The sequence below is a fragment of the Fistularia commersonii genome, chromosome 14 (assembly GCF_037954325.1).
Source record: "Fistularia commersonii isolate RoL2024-O1a breed Wild chromosome 14, RoL_Fcom_v1.0, whole genome shotgun sequence".
NCBI classification, from domain to species: domain Eukaryota; kingdom Metazoa; phylum Chordata; class Actinopteri; order Syngnathiformes; family Fistulariidae; genus Fistularia; species Fistularia commersonii.
This window is the reverse complement of record NC_141297.1, coordinates 7,723,178-7,736,863: the sequence shown is the minus strand read 5'-3', so window position 1 is coordinate 7,736,863 and position 13,686 is coordinate 7,723,178. Positions and strand designations below refer to the sequence as shown.

The 13,686-nt window shown below is 45.7% G+C and overlaps 1 protein-coding gene across 1 annotated transcript in view; it reads left to right on the top strand.

Annotated features, from left to right (window-relative positions):
• Positions 1–11,966, top strand: part of tshz2 (teashirt zinc finger homeobox 2) — a 52,718-nt gene extending 40,752 nt beyond the window's left edge. Inside the window, exon 2 of the mRNA XM_086159676.1 lies at positions 8,201–11,966. Within this exon, the coding sequence (XP_086015802.1) occupies positions 8,201–11,232 (3,032 nt within the window). The 3' untranslated portion in view covers positions 11,233–11,966. The remainder of the gene's footprint in view (positions 1–8,200) is intronic.
• Positions 11,967–13,686: the final 1,720 nt, after the last annotated feature.

Genomic DNA, 13,686 nt, shown 5'->3' with positions numbered 1-13,686 from the left:
CTCGTCGCGTCGAGATCGGTGTCGCGGGTAGGTGGCCTTTTTTCACGGCGGCGGCGGAGCTGAAGCCTTGGTGCCGCTCTGCTGACCGGAACTCGAGAGAGGGATCATCCATAAACGCTCCTGTTTGCTCGGAGGAGGGGCGGAGGGCGTGTCACCGTGGAAACCCACCACTGGTGAACTGTTTTCTCTGAGCTGGATGAGCCTTTGCAAACTGCTTTTCAAATATACATACTGTATAGACACATACTGTATATACTGTGTTTATGAGTGTGTATAAAATTGTGTGTGTATGAACTAAAATTTTCCATACACAGTGTGTATATATACACACACACACACACACACACACACACACACACACACACACATTTTTATATATATGTATATATATATATATATATATATATAAACATATATATATAAAATTATGTGTATGTATATATATATACACATATTACAGCATATATATGTGTGTGTATGTAAATTATGGCATATATGTGTGTATATATAATATGTATATATATATACATATATATATATACAAACACACCAATATGTATACATATATACATATGAAACACATATATATATGTACATGTACATATAATGTATAAACATGTGTGTGTGAGTATACATGCACACGTATATATGTAAATATTTTTCTTTTTTGGGGACATTAGATAGAACATTTCTGAGATTAGAAAGAAGACATGATCGATAGAAAAAAAATTCAGCAAAAATAATGCTCGTGAGTCTGTGTGTGTGCGTGTGTGTATGTATGTGTGTGTGTGTGTGTGTGTGTGTGTGTGTGTGTGTGTGTATGTGTGTGTGTGTAAATTTTGCCAAATTTCAAAATGGGCAGGAATTAGTTGACTTGTTTTGGTTTTACTTTGTTTTTATTGACTACCTACCAATATTCTCCTGACAACCCCCGACCCCCTCCCACAACAGCACTATTAAAAGAACTGCAGTAAATTAGCAGAAGTAAAAGAGAAGTAAAAAAGATTTTAATGCCAGTGTTTATGCCACGTATGGGTTTCACGGGGAGAAGCTGTGTTTTATTTATGAAAATGTCCTGGAAAAGAAATAAAGCTCAAAAAAAAAAAAAACGACCAGTGTTTAAAAAGCTCTCTCTCTTTCCCTGTATTTCACTCTAAAAGCTTCGCTGTGTTTTTACTTCACAGGCCGTTGATCGTGAAAACAGTTTTGATTAATTACCGCAATTATTATAATTTTTTTCCTCTTTTTTTCATTCTTTCATTCCCTTTTTTTTTTTTTTTTTTTTTTTTTCCCAGCCAGGGAGCAGCCAGATGGCAGGTTAACAGCGTAACGTTGGCGACCCTCGTACGGTCAATCGGGGGCCTTTGGGGAGGGGCGGCGCCGGGGCGTGCACGTGAGCGCGCTCTCCTCCGTCCTCGGACGCGTTATGCGCCCGCCAAACTTTTGGACGACATTAGAGGATGAAATATTGAAGCGAAGGGTGCAGGAAGGCGAGGCGTTTATCCGCCTGAGCGGCTCGTGTTTAGTGGAGGACGTAATGCGCTTTAAGTAACATCTCCTTCATGCATACGGAAATTAACACATCTTTCTTTTTCCCGTCTTGCGGTTTTGTCCTGCTGATGGAGCGCCAACGAAGCCCACCTCTGAACCGCAATGTCCTATTTGCTCATTCATTCGTTTATTTTATTTTTAACATTGAACGTTCATGTGAGGCGCGACATTTTCTTGAAACAAATCTGATCGAAGGATGCGGACATGCTTGGTTTTTTTTGGGGGGGGGTTTGAAATAAAAATGAAGAAATTATTAAAATTGGTAAAACCACACACAGAAGGTTTTTTTTTTAAATTAACTGTTTTGAAGATGCCTTTAAAATGTTATTTTTTTCACTTTTGCAGATATTCAGAGAGTAACTTCTCGCTTGCCCTTCGTGAGTTTCCGAAATCATCTGCAAAGAGTTGTAACATTCGGCACGGAAAAATATAACGAAACAATTGCGGTGACAATCGGCAAGTCTAAAACAAAAGATACTGCTGGTATTTATATTTATTTCCAAATTTTTGAATTTTTAACATTTTTAGTTTTAGTTTGAATTAAATTTTTCAATTCTAAACAGATACAGATCAAATCCCCATTTGGATAAATGACATGAAATTAAAGCAGATTGTAAATCAACATTTTTACCAGGTTAACATTCATTCATTCATTCATTCATTCATTCATTCATTCATTCATTCATTCATAAACCTCAAAAGGGTTCACGGGGGTCAGGGGCTCAGGCCTGTCCCATTTAGTCCAGAGGGCTATCTAGAACGGCAACAGGATTTTCAAAAAATTGTAGCCATGATTGAAAAATAAATAATTGATGAAAATTATTAAATTATTATATTTGCATCAATTATTGATTTTTCATTCATGACCTCAATATATTAATTGAGATCAATCATTACCCTTTGATATGTATACTGCATATGCATATATATAATGGATATATAGGTATAAATATCTCTACATGTATCTGTGAATGTTAAGAAGAAACAAAGGCCTTGTAAGCAGATTAAAGATGGCGTCTGCTTATTAAACAATTCTTGGTATTCAAAGATGAAGATTTTTTTTCCAAGCTCTTTTGGCAACTCCCTCTTGTCTGCCTAATATCAATTAACCTGCAGGTGAATTTTTTATTTTTTTTTCGTTTCATCGTCGTGTCCCCCGCCCTCCCAGGGCGCCATTTCCTGACAGGAAGCAACCGGGAGCTAAAAAAAAAACAAAAACAAGGTGTTTATGGATCTTTGTCGAACAGCTCCGGGGCGAATTAACTCCTGGAGCCCTTTCCTCACGTGAGCTTCGCAGCCGACATCAGACGCGTCGTCAAGGCGATCGCAGGGTTTCCGTTTGATGTCGGGTGCGAGGCGAGATTCGTCGGATTTGACTGTCGGGTATCAGAGCCGCCGTCATGCTCGTCTCATCAGACGTCGTCACGAAGACTAAAAAAAAAAAAAAAAAGAAGACACAAAAGGCCCTTGCAACTTTTTGAGTTTCAAATGGCAGCTACTTTTCTATTTCCTATTTATAACTGCCGATGAAGCATGCAAATGGAATAAATGGCATTTTTAAATCTGCTAAGCGTGAGAAAAATGGGCGAGACAGTTGGGAAATATTAAAAAAGTAACTCATAACAATAATATCGGGGTGACAAACGGAAAAATAATCGCTCAGAAGTAGCGAGAAATCACCCGGAAACTAACAACCGCATTGAAATGTAGGCGGCTGAAGGACTGCGAGGAGAAAAAGTAAAAAGATACTTGGAAAGCTGCAGGATACTAAAAAGGAATACGCGAGAAGTACTTTTGAAGTATCACTTTAGTACATCGGAGTACTCCTTTGCAGTAATACAGGACGTCTGGGTTGGTTTGCCCGAAATAACTGTAAAACATTGGACATGGCAACACTGCTACAAACTGCACTGGTGTCCAAATGGGATGTAGCATTTATTAAGTTATTTATTTGATTTCCCCCTGGAGATTAACAGTCATTTATCTATTTATAGACCCCTCTTTGTATTGCAAAATGCAAGATAATTTATTTTGTTTTTTTCCCCAAACAAAACAGACCGGATTTTACCATCAATATGGGGATTTTTAAAAATATTTTATATATAAAAAAAAAAAAAATCGAAATTACCTTTAAAGTATAACAATGGATTGTTCTTCATTTTTAATATTGAAATGTTTCACTGTAAAAATTAAAAAAACTTGCAAGGCCTTTTTTGAGACTAAACAGACTTAACTTTTCTGTCATAATGCGCATTTTTAAAAACACATTTAATTTAAAAGAATTAAAATTACCATGAAGTGGAACAATGTTGTTGTTTATGTTTTTTTTTTTAAATTTTACAACAAAAAAAATGAGCCAAAACTTCCCAGGTCGTAAATCATTACTACTTTCCCTGCTAAAGGGACCCCCCTAAACCGGCGGGATCATCGAGCGCAGACATCAGGAAACAGCGCCCGGCCCCCGACCCTTGGTCGTTAGTGTACCCTCACAAACACACACACACACACACACACACACACACACACAACCCACGCCCCCCTCCCCTTTACTTTCCACGGCATAAATCCGTGAGATGAAAATGTCACGGAGCAGCTTCGTTTTCTTGCAAAGAGATTTTGATTGCCGCGCACATGTAATTGATTGTTCCGGCTTGGTGTGTATATGTCTGTGTGTGTGTGTGTGTGTGTGTGTGTGTGTGTGTGTTGGGGATGTCTAGAAATGTCATAACAGTCCTGCTTAAGTCGGTCCCACCGCCAGGCAATCAATGGGAAGTAAAAAGAGATATTGATTTGTGAGCTGCAAAAAACTGTAGCCTGAGACAAGTGAGGAGGGGTTGGGAGGGGCCACAGCGGCGGCGTGGTATTGGGGGGGGGGGGGGCCTGCAGACCTGTCACCGGCACCTATGAATTACCCAATCTCCTCTGAAGATTGTGTTACCGCGGAAACGCGCCAGAGTCCCGGAGCGGGCGTTGCGGCCGTCCATTAGCCGAGCGCCCCGGGCCGCTACGCCTCCCCCCCTCCCTTCCCCGGTTCGCCGGATCAACAGCGGAACCGCTGACCTTCGCCGGGATAAACGCCGGCGCCCTTGCTATTACAAACATCGCAGCCGGCGTGTTAATGCTCGAAACCTTTCTGTTTTCGCTGGAAAGAGAGCGAATGACTGATGGGTTTAGGATCTTGAGGGAGGGGGCGGCAGTAGCAGCGGCGGCGGGTTTTAGCGCATATTGAGATCGAAAGGCTAAAAATATACATTTGTTCTCTAAATATAGGACGGCGTTCTGCGCGGTCGGGCTGCCGTGGCTGCAGCGGTGAAAACCTTTTCTCGGCGGACGCAAAAAAAAAAAGGCATAGATGAAGAGGAAGAAGTATTTTGGCCGCCGCTTCGGTAAATCCGGGGCCTGGCTGTGCCAGGAGTCTGCTCCCACGGATAAAGGTTATAAAACATCTCAGCCCGCCTGATTTATGACGGACACCTCGGGTTTTTTGACCTTTTGCATATCTCTTTCTGAAGACATAAATTTGCAGTGACACAGATTGGAGGCTTTACGACGCGCTAAATCTTCGCTTGTTTCGTCAGGCTACTTACGACGGGCTGCTCGCCGGGAGCCGGCGCTCCTTAAAGAGGCATCGTCTTTGTCCGGAAAAACAAGGCCTTAAATCCGGCAGCGCGGCGAGGCCTATCACGTAAGACAGCTAGAATGCTATTAGCGCAACAGGCTAATAATCCTGTTACAGGCTAATAAGCCCAGGGACACCCTGGGCACCCCTTTTTTTTTGGCGTACCTGGAGCGTCGTTTTACGCCGAACCTGAAGAAGTGTTGCAATTTCTCATGTCGAACACAAATGTAGAAAATTCTCTGCTTTTACTTTGCTTGGGTTTCGATAGAGATATTGATGTTGACACAAAAAGGGGATTCCAATGCATCAATATTTGATGCCAAGGGAACCCTTCGCCAAGCTGTTGATGCATTTGGATGAGAACGTGTTCCGCGCAGAACAACACGGCACAGGAAGGCCCTTCAGTCGGTGATCCAATCAGAGACCTTCTTGCTGTGAGGCGAACCAGCGGGCCGCCAATCACCATAATCGTAACATAATTCTCCCAATTGTTCCTGCCGGAGGCGTCACCGCGGTTCCAGTCGCCTCTCGTACATCCGAGGATCCCGGGGGATTTTAAAAATATGAGCGTCGATGCCGATGAAACACTGCTCACCGATGTCGACTTCAAAGTTGCGTTTTGTTCTGGATCTGACTTCCTGTTTTTGTTGAACGATATTAAGGCTCCTTTTTTTCCCCAACAACCTTGTTTGCTAAGAGTTTAGAAGTACTTTTTTTCCCTCCGTCTGATGGAGAGGCGCTGCCCTGGTGTTTACCTCCCCTCAGATACCGAGATAAGACTCAACCACGGGTATTAAAGTTTTGCAAAGTGCATTTCAGGGATGTGTGTGTGTGTGTGTGTGTGTGTGTGTGCGTTTTTGGATTTTGTGTTTCGTTTTTGGCGGCATTTTTTTTTTCTTGGAGTCCGTATTCAGTCCTATGGGAAAAATACACACATTCTTTGTGTGTATTTCTTGGCTGCCCCCGTTGCCATGGTCACCTGAAAACCGTCACCAAAAATGATATTCCTCACCAGCCACGATTTGAGACACATATTTAGATATAAACACCCTGCCGGGGGTTCTCGGGTCCAAATCCAGTTTGGATCCAAATCCGTTCACTTAATTTATATGTGTGGATTTTGGTGGTTATTTTTGTCGCCATGGTTACTGGAAACATCGCGTCCATTGATTTACACGTTGTTAGGCTTGATGAAAACCCCTCGGGAGGAACCGTCCGAAAAACTACTACTCATTCGTTTCTATGGATTTCTTCTACTTCCGTGTGATTTAGCGTAATTTCTGTTGCCACAGTTACCCACAAAATCACCAAAAGTGTTAGTGGGTGTTAGCCCCTCGAAAAAAAATATGGAGGATAAGAAAATTGCATGTTTGTGAAAGGAATCATCCATTTCCATTTATCCATCACAGCAGCGACACACACTCACACACGCTTTGTTGTCGACGTCTTATCGCTCTTTTCAGTTTTTAGTGACACCTTTGAAGCGCGAGGGCATCAAGCGGCAGCCTGTCACAGCCGCCGGTGTCCTCCCTCACCGCCGGTCCTGTATGGAGGAGGATAAATAAAACATACCTATGTGCTACCCAGAAACCCCTCCCTCTGGATCGGGGGCGTTTCGGAGGCCATCAGCCGTCCGGCTCGGCCAATCATGACTCCCATCTCGCGTTAGATCAAGGTCACGGCGCATTGGGGGATCTGGTGTGTGTGTGTGTGTGTTTCCGCCCCCGTTCTCCGCACACACTCCGAAAAGTCCGAACGTCTCCCGTCCATTAGCCGCCGAGGCGTTTCCACCTCCGGGAGGAGGGGAGGGGTCCTCTGGAGGCTCTTGTGAAATATTGATTTCATGAAAAAAAAAAAAAAAAAAACAGGACAAAAAGCGAGAGTTTTATTTTCAGACGGGACACAAGAAAAAAAAAAAAAAAAACAACTGAAAGGTTCCCGTCGTTCCTCGAACGAAATTGAAAAATATTAAATCGCGCCCACCCGCATGTGTGCGTCAAAAATGCACGTTTTTCCCGACACGGTTGCCGTGCGACAGGGGTAAAAAAAAATTTAAAAAAACAAAAAACCCTGAAGCTGAGTCGGGGGTTCGCTCTTAATTGGATGGTGGGAAACGTGTCAATTAGACATAGCACGGTTTAATTACCTGTTAATTAAAGCAATAATGTTTGTGCGGCGCCAACAGGTGAATAATGGCGGGGAGTAATTGCTGTTTATGAGGCTGTCAGGGAAAATAGAACGCCTTGACGGATCGTCCCCTTTTTTTAATCTTTTTTAGGTGTTTGTTTGAGCTGCTCTCCGGGTTTTGCGTCCAAAACATTTCGCCTTTGGCCCTGGGGGTGTGTCGTGATGGTTTCCGTGGTTACGGGTCTGTATTTTCATCGCAGCTTTAGGGCCTCCATTACTGCCATAATCACCCCCTAACCGGCCGTGGGCGATCAGCGTTAAGAGCTCTCAGAAGAACCGGGGGTCCCTTCGGGTGCCGGCAAATACCGTAAAACGACGACTCCCGGCCAGACGGACCCCGAACGCGTCACGAAGTCGGCAGGCTGCATGACTCAGCCGGCCAACGGCCGTCTGGTAACGAAAACATTTGGGGCGGCGAGAGCCTGGACCGACTCTGAACGGCTCGGACGGAGCAAAACAGTCGTACGGGACCCGAGAAGTGAAAGCATGAATTAGTTAGAAAGATTGTCATCGTGGTCCGACCCGGGCGGAAGGCAGCCCCCCCCCCGACTGTCGGAGATGGTACGGACCGTCAGAGATTGGAGTTCGTAACATCGCTTTGTCCTCACAACGGCGGCCATTTTTAAAATCGTAGTTTATAGATTGTAGTTTTAAAACAGTCACACGTCTTAGTTCTTACTCTATCCATCTTATGCCTCATTTGTTGTGCTTAGCTGTCGCTATGGTTACGGTCACATGATCTGGAGCCATGATTGCGATCGTCATGTTTTTTTGTATGAAAAAAAAAAAATTGGGGAGCAAAAAGTTTTGACAAAGTGCCGCATCTCCTCTGGTGTCTTCCAGTGTACGAGCCCGATGAGGACGGCGCTCTCCCCGACGGCGCCATCACGGAGGACGACGATGGAGAGAACGACGCTCAGGCCGAGGACGAGCGCTCCGAGAAGCCCAACCCGAAAATGTCGGAGGACCGAGAGCCTGAAGCCAAGAGCACCAACAGCTACAGCGAGCAGAACTCCCCGGTCAGCGTCCTCTCCAACCAGGAGGCGGAGCTGGAGTCGCGGCTCAGCGACGCCAGCGACAGACTCTCCGACTTCAGGACCTCCTCGCCGCCCGAGAGCCAGCGGGACGAGGAGAGCCGCGGCTCGGTACAGAAAGACGAGACGGGCGGCAGCCTGCAGAAGATGAAGGCGGCCTACGCGAACTTTCTCTCCGACTCCTACTGGACCCACCTGGGTTCAGATCTGAAAATGGGCAAAAACACCAGCAAAGCCAACTGCGACAGCACCAACGGCGGCGCCAAGAGCGAGTTCGACTGGCACCAGGACGCCTTGTCCAAGACCTTGCAGCAGACGCTGTCACCGAAACCCGCCTCCAAACCCAACCTCTTCAGCTCGGTCCACTTGTACCGCCAGAGCGCCAAGCCGTGCGGCTCCGTCTTCACGGGCGCCAGCCGCTTCCGCTGCAAGGACTGCAGCGCGGCGTACGACACGCTGGTGGAGCTTACGGTGCACATGAACAAGAGCGGGCACTACCAGGACAACAATCATGGTAGACAGAGCGGCGGTGGCGCTGCATCCTCCTCAAAATCCAGGAAGCGCAACCTGCAGGACATGGAGGGCAAGGAGGATGCGCAGAAGGTGCTGAAGTGCATGTTCTGCGGCCACTCCTTTGACTCGCTTCAGGACCTGAGCGTTCACATGATCAAAACCAAGCATTACCAGAAAGTGCCTTTAAAAGAGCCCATCCCCGTCATAACGCCCAAGTTGCTGCCGCCGGCCAAGAAGCGAGCCTTCGAGGTGGCCAGGCCGTGCTCCCCGGACTCCACCACCGGCGCGCCCGGGTACGCCGAAGCGCAGCGGGCCGCCACGGCCGCCAACGCCGCCAACAACCGCTACGGCTATCAGAACGGGGCGAGCTACACGTGGCAGTTCGAGACGTGCAAGTCGCAGATCCTGAAATGCATGGAGTGCGGCAGCTCCCACGACACCCTGCAGCAGCTCACCACGCACATGATGGTGACGGGCCATTTCATCAAGGTCACCAGCTCGGCGTCCAAGAAGGGGAAACAGCTAGCGCTCGACCCGCTGGCCGTGGAGAAGATCCAGGGTCTGGCCGAGTCCGCCGACGGCGGGAAGGCGTCTCCGAAGGCGCACCTGTCCCCGGGGGGGAGCAGCGAGAAGGACAGCCGGGGAGGCGGCGCGTCGGACGGGACGGAGGAATCGGAAAGCAAAGACGACAAGCAGGAGAGCGAGGATCAAAAAGCGGACGATGGGGATTTCAAGTACCCTTATCTGCGAGAGGAAGATCTGGAGCAGGACTCTGGCGGAGGGGGCGACATCCTGAAATCTTTAGCCAACACGGTGGCCTCCGCTATCAACAAAGCTCAGACGGGGACGCCGAGCTGGAGCGCCTACCCGAGCATCCACGCCGCCTATCAGCTCTCGGGGATCATCAAAGGTGCTCCGCTCTCCGCCTCGCCTCCGACGCCTCTGAGGCAGCCGTTTAACCACAAGCTGAGGCCGATCGCCCCCAAGGGAAAGCAGTGCCAAGGTGCCGCCGGCGCCGAGGCTCCCCTGGGACACCGCAGAAGCCTGGACGTCAAACAGGAAAAGGCCGGCGTTAGCGACGGCAAAGACAGTCAGAGCGGCGGGTTTGATCTGGCGGAGAACGATGACAGCGACTGTCAGGACGATGCCTCGCCGTCTTCAAAGCTGGAGGCGGACGGCGGGAACGAAGGGAGCGAGGCGATCAAAGGGAAGCTGAGCCCGGACTTCTCTGACAGAGGCAAGTCGCCCAGCCCCTCTGCCGGCGTCAGGCGCGGCGCCACTTCGGAGCCCCCGGATGACATGGTGGAAACGCTGGGCGTCAACCCGCTCAGCGCGCTGCAGTCGGTGCTCAACAACCACCTGGGCAAAGCCAACAAGCCCGGAAGCTCCAGGGCGGAAAGGCTCTCGCACATCCAGTCCATCTTCGCCGACGTGAACCGGGGCGCCGACAAGCTCGGGGGATCCGCGAGGGACCGGCCCCGGAGCGCCTTTCTCTTCCTGGGCGATGACCAGCCGATAGACCTGACCAAGTCCAAACCCGGACGGACGGGTTCGTCGCTCCTGCAGGCCGGCTCCGCGCCGATGCCCCACAAGTACGCCCTGTCCGACATCGCCGACATGGTCAAAGTGCTTCCCAAGGCCACCACGCCCAAGCCGTCCGTGCCGTCCAGGATCCCGGCCATGAAGCTGGAGTCGGACGTGCGGCGGTTCGAGGACGTGTCGGCCGAGGTCTACTCCGTTCACAAGCGCAAGGGCCGGCAGTCCAACTGGAACCCGCGCCACCTCCTCATCCTGCAGGCCCAGTTCGCTTCCAGCCTCTTCCTGACGTCGGAGGGGAAGTACCTGCTCTCAGACCTGGGCCCGCAGGAGCGCATGCACATCTCAAAGTTCACCGGACTCTCCATGACCACCATCAGCCACTGGCTAGCTAACGTTAAGTACCAGCTGCGGAAAACCGGGGGCACCAAGTTCCTGAAGAACATGGACACGGGCCACCCGGTGTTTTACTGCAATGACTGCGCCTCCCAGTTCCGCTCACCGACCGCCTTCATCTCCCACCTGGAGTCCCACCTGGGCTTCCAGATCAAGGACATGTGCAAAATGCCCGTGGAGAACCAGACCAAGGTGGAGGAGGCGGAGCTGTCAAAGGCGCTGAGCGTCAGGGCGGCGGAGGCCCCGCCCTCGGAGGACGACGGCGACTCCAAGTTCAAGTGTAAGCTCTGCTGCCGGACATTCGCCAGCAACCACGCCGTCAAACTGCACTTGAGCAAAACTCACAGCAAATCCCCTGACAACCACTCGCAGTACGTGGAAATGGACAAGGAGTAGTTCGGGGATATTTTTTTTTTTTTTTGTTATTATTTTTTTTTTTTTTGCAACATTATCCTCACTTTTTTTTTTTTTTTTTATGATAACACACGGGTCAGATACTTCAAACCAGCTTTCTGTTAGCGTCATGCGGTGTGCATCCTTAGAGAATAAACAAATAAAAAAAAACAAACGTTTCACGGCGCCCGGCGGAAACACTGGTTTAAGTAGAAATACTTTGAGGAAACGCCACCAGAAAGTTTTTTTTTTTTTTTTTTTGCACCCTGCTCAAACGCATCACCAGTAATGAAACATGGTACTGCTTGATAATTGCTGATGTTTGCATGCGATAGCCCCGCCCACTCCCCCTGGCCCCGCCCCCTACCCTCGGCTATGACTACTATTTATTTGTATATGTCAAGTTTCAAATTGTACTTCGGAGATGACGAATACTTGTACTTTTACGGACTCTCTGTGACACACACCACACACACACACGCGTGCACGCGCGCACACACACACACACACAAATGTACACACCTCCACCTCCACCCTTGGCCCCAACCACCACATGCCACAGTGCAGATCTATATAATGTATTTCTATGTAAAGACGGAGGTTTTGCCTGTGTGTGTGTGTGTGTGTGTACGCGTGTGTGTGTGTGTGTGCGCGCGCACGCACCTGTGTGTGTGAAGAAGAAGAAGAAGCAGAAGAAGCAGAAGAAGAAGAAGAAGAAGAAGAAGAAGAAAAAAGCACTTTAATAAAACGTTTAATCACCGGTCGAGATTCGGATCCTGTACGTGATTTAAAATAGATAAATACATAGATAAAATAAAGAAATACATAAATAAATAAATAATTAGACGGTTTGGAAACGAGGACATTTCACATGTAAATATGTTTTAGAGGATAAAAAAAAAAGAAATAAAATGAAAATAAAAAATAAGCAGTGTGTTTCATGCGAGGAAGCAGAGAGCGAGGCGGACGGCACCTGTGATACCTGCACCTTTTTTTACTTATTCGAATAAAGAGTTAACATTTGATAACAGCTTGGATTCTTCTTCCTCTTTTATTCTCGTGGAAACTTGGCGAGCCTGGACGGATTTTTCTCTCTATAGCATTTCCACTATATATATTATGACATATGTAAAATAATAATCTTTATTTCATAATTCAAAAACATAAAGCCTGATTCATTTCTAAATGAAATGAAAGGGAACCATTTGGTCACAGTAAGATTTTCATTTTAAAAATTGAATAATAAGTGAATAAAAAGATAATCTGGTTTTAATTTAACATGAAAATCCTGAGACAAAAAGGATTGAAAATAAGAAATAAAATAAAGGATTTAACCATGAATGTTAAAAAAAAGTCCACAAATTTACAAACAAATATTGAAAAAAAATTGATAATAAGAAATAAAATAAAGGATTTAACCATGAATGTTAAAAAAAAAGTCCACAAATTTACAAACAAAAAAAAACAAAAACATAAAAAATACAAAAATAAATTCAATCCAAAATACAAACATACATAATATATGATTTAAATCATTTTTTACCAAATTATGGAGAATGACTTAAAAAATGGAAAACAATTAACTTTAAAAAATAATTGAATAAACTTAAAGAATTTTGAAAAAATGACAAATATTAGAAAAATAATGATAATAAATTTAGGCCCAAAAAGGAGGAGGTATAACAACAACAACAAAATCATAATCTTCTGAGACCAATAATGAATAGATGTTTTTCCCAGATTTACAGTATATATATATATATATATATATATATATATAAATGATATCTCTTAACTGGATTTTGATAATATAACTATTAAACTTGGATTTTTTTAAATAGATTCAATGGTTGGTTGTTTTTTACTATTATTAGCATTATTATCACTTGTTTTGTTAGCTTAGCATTATTAATACATTCATTTGAATATATCAAGGAGATTTAATTGAACGTCATCCCGGGGCAGCAGCAGGAGAGCGAGGAATAGAAATCAAAATAAACAGGCCTGGCAGGGACTTGTTTGATTACATCAGTCGAGTGCAGAAGGGATTTATTGATCTGTTAGAAGTGATCAATATGGTCAATGTTGGATAAAAAAGTGGATCAAAAATTAACCACAAAGATGGATTGTGTTTTCTGTGCAGTGACTGTGTAAAGAATATTCAATTTATTTAATTCATTTCTTTCTTTCTAGATATTGGAAAAATTCATGTAAACATTTGAGCAACTGTTCCATATTTGGTTTTACTGTAAGAAAAGCATGCCGGAATTTGATTATAACTGTGTCTGATTAGCGTCCATCAATAATTTTAACAATTTTCTTCGGGATAAATAAAGTTGTTCTCATTCTCATTCTAAACACATTCATATATAAGGTGTAAAGGAATAAAATAAGCTAGGAAAAAATAAATGAATGAAAATCATGAAGTTAAGATGAATAAATAAATAAACAAATAAA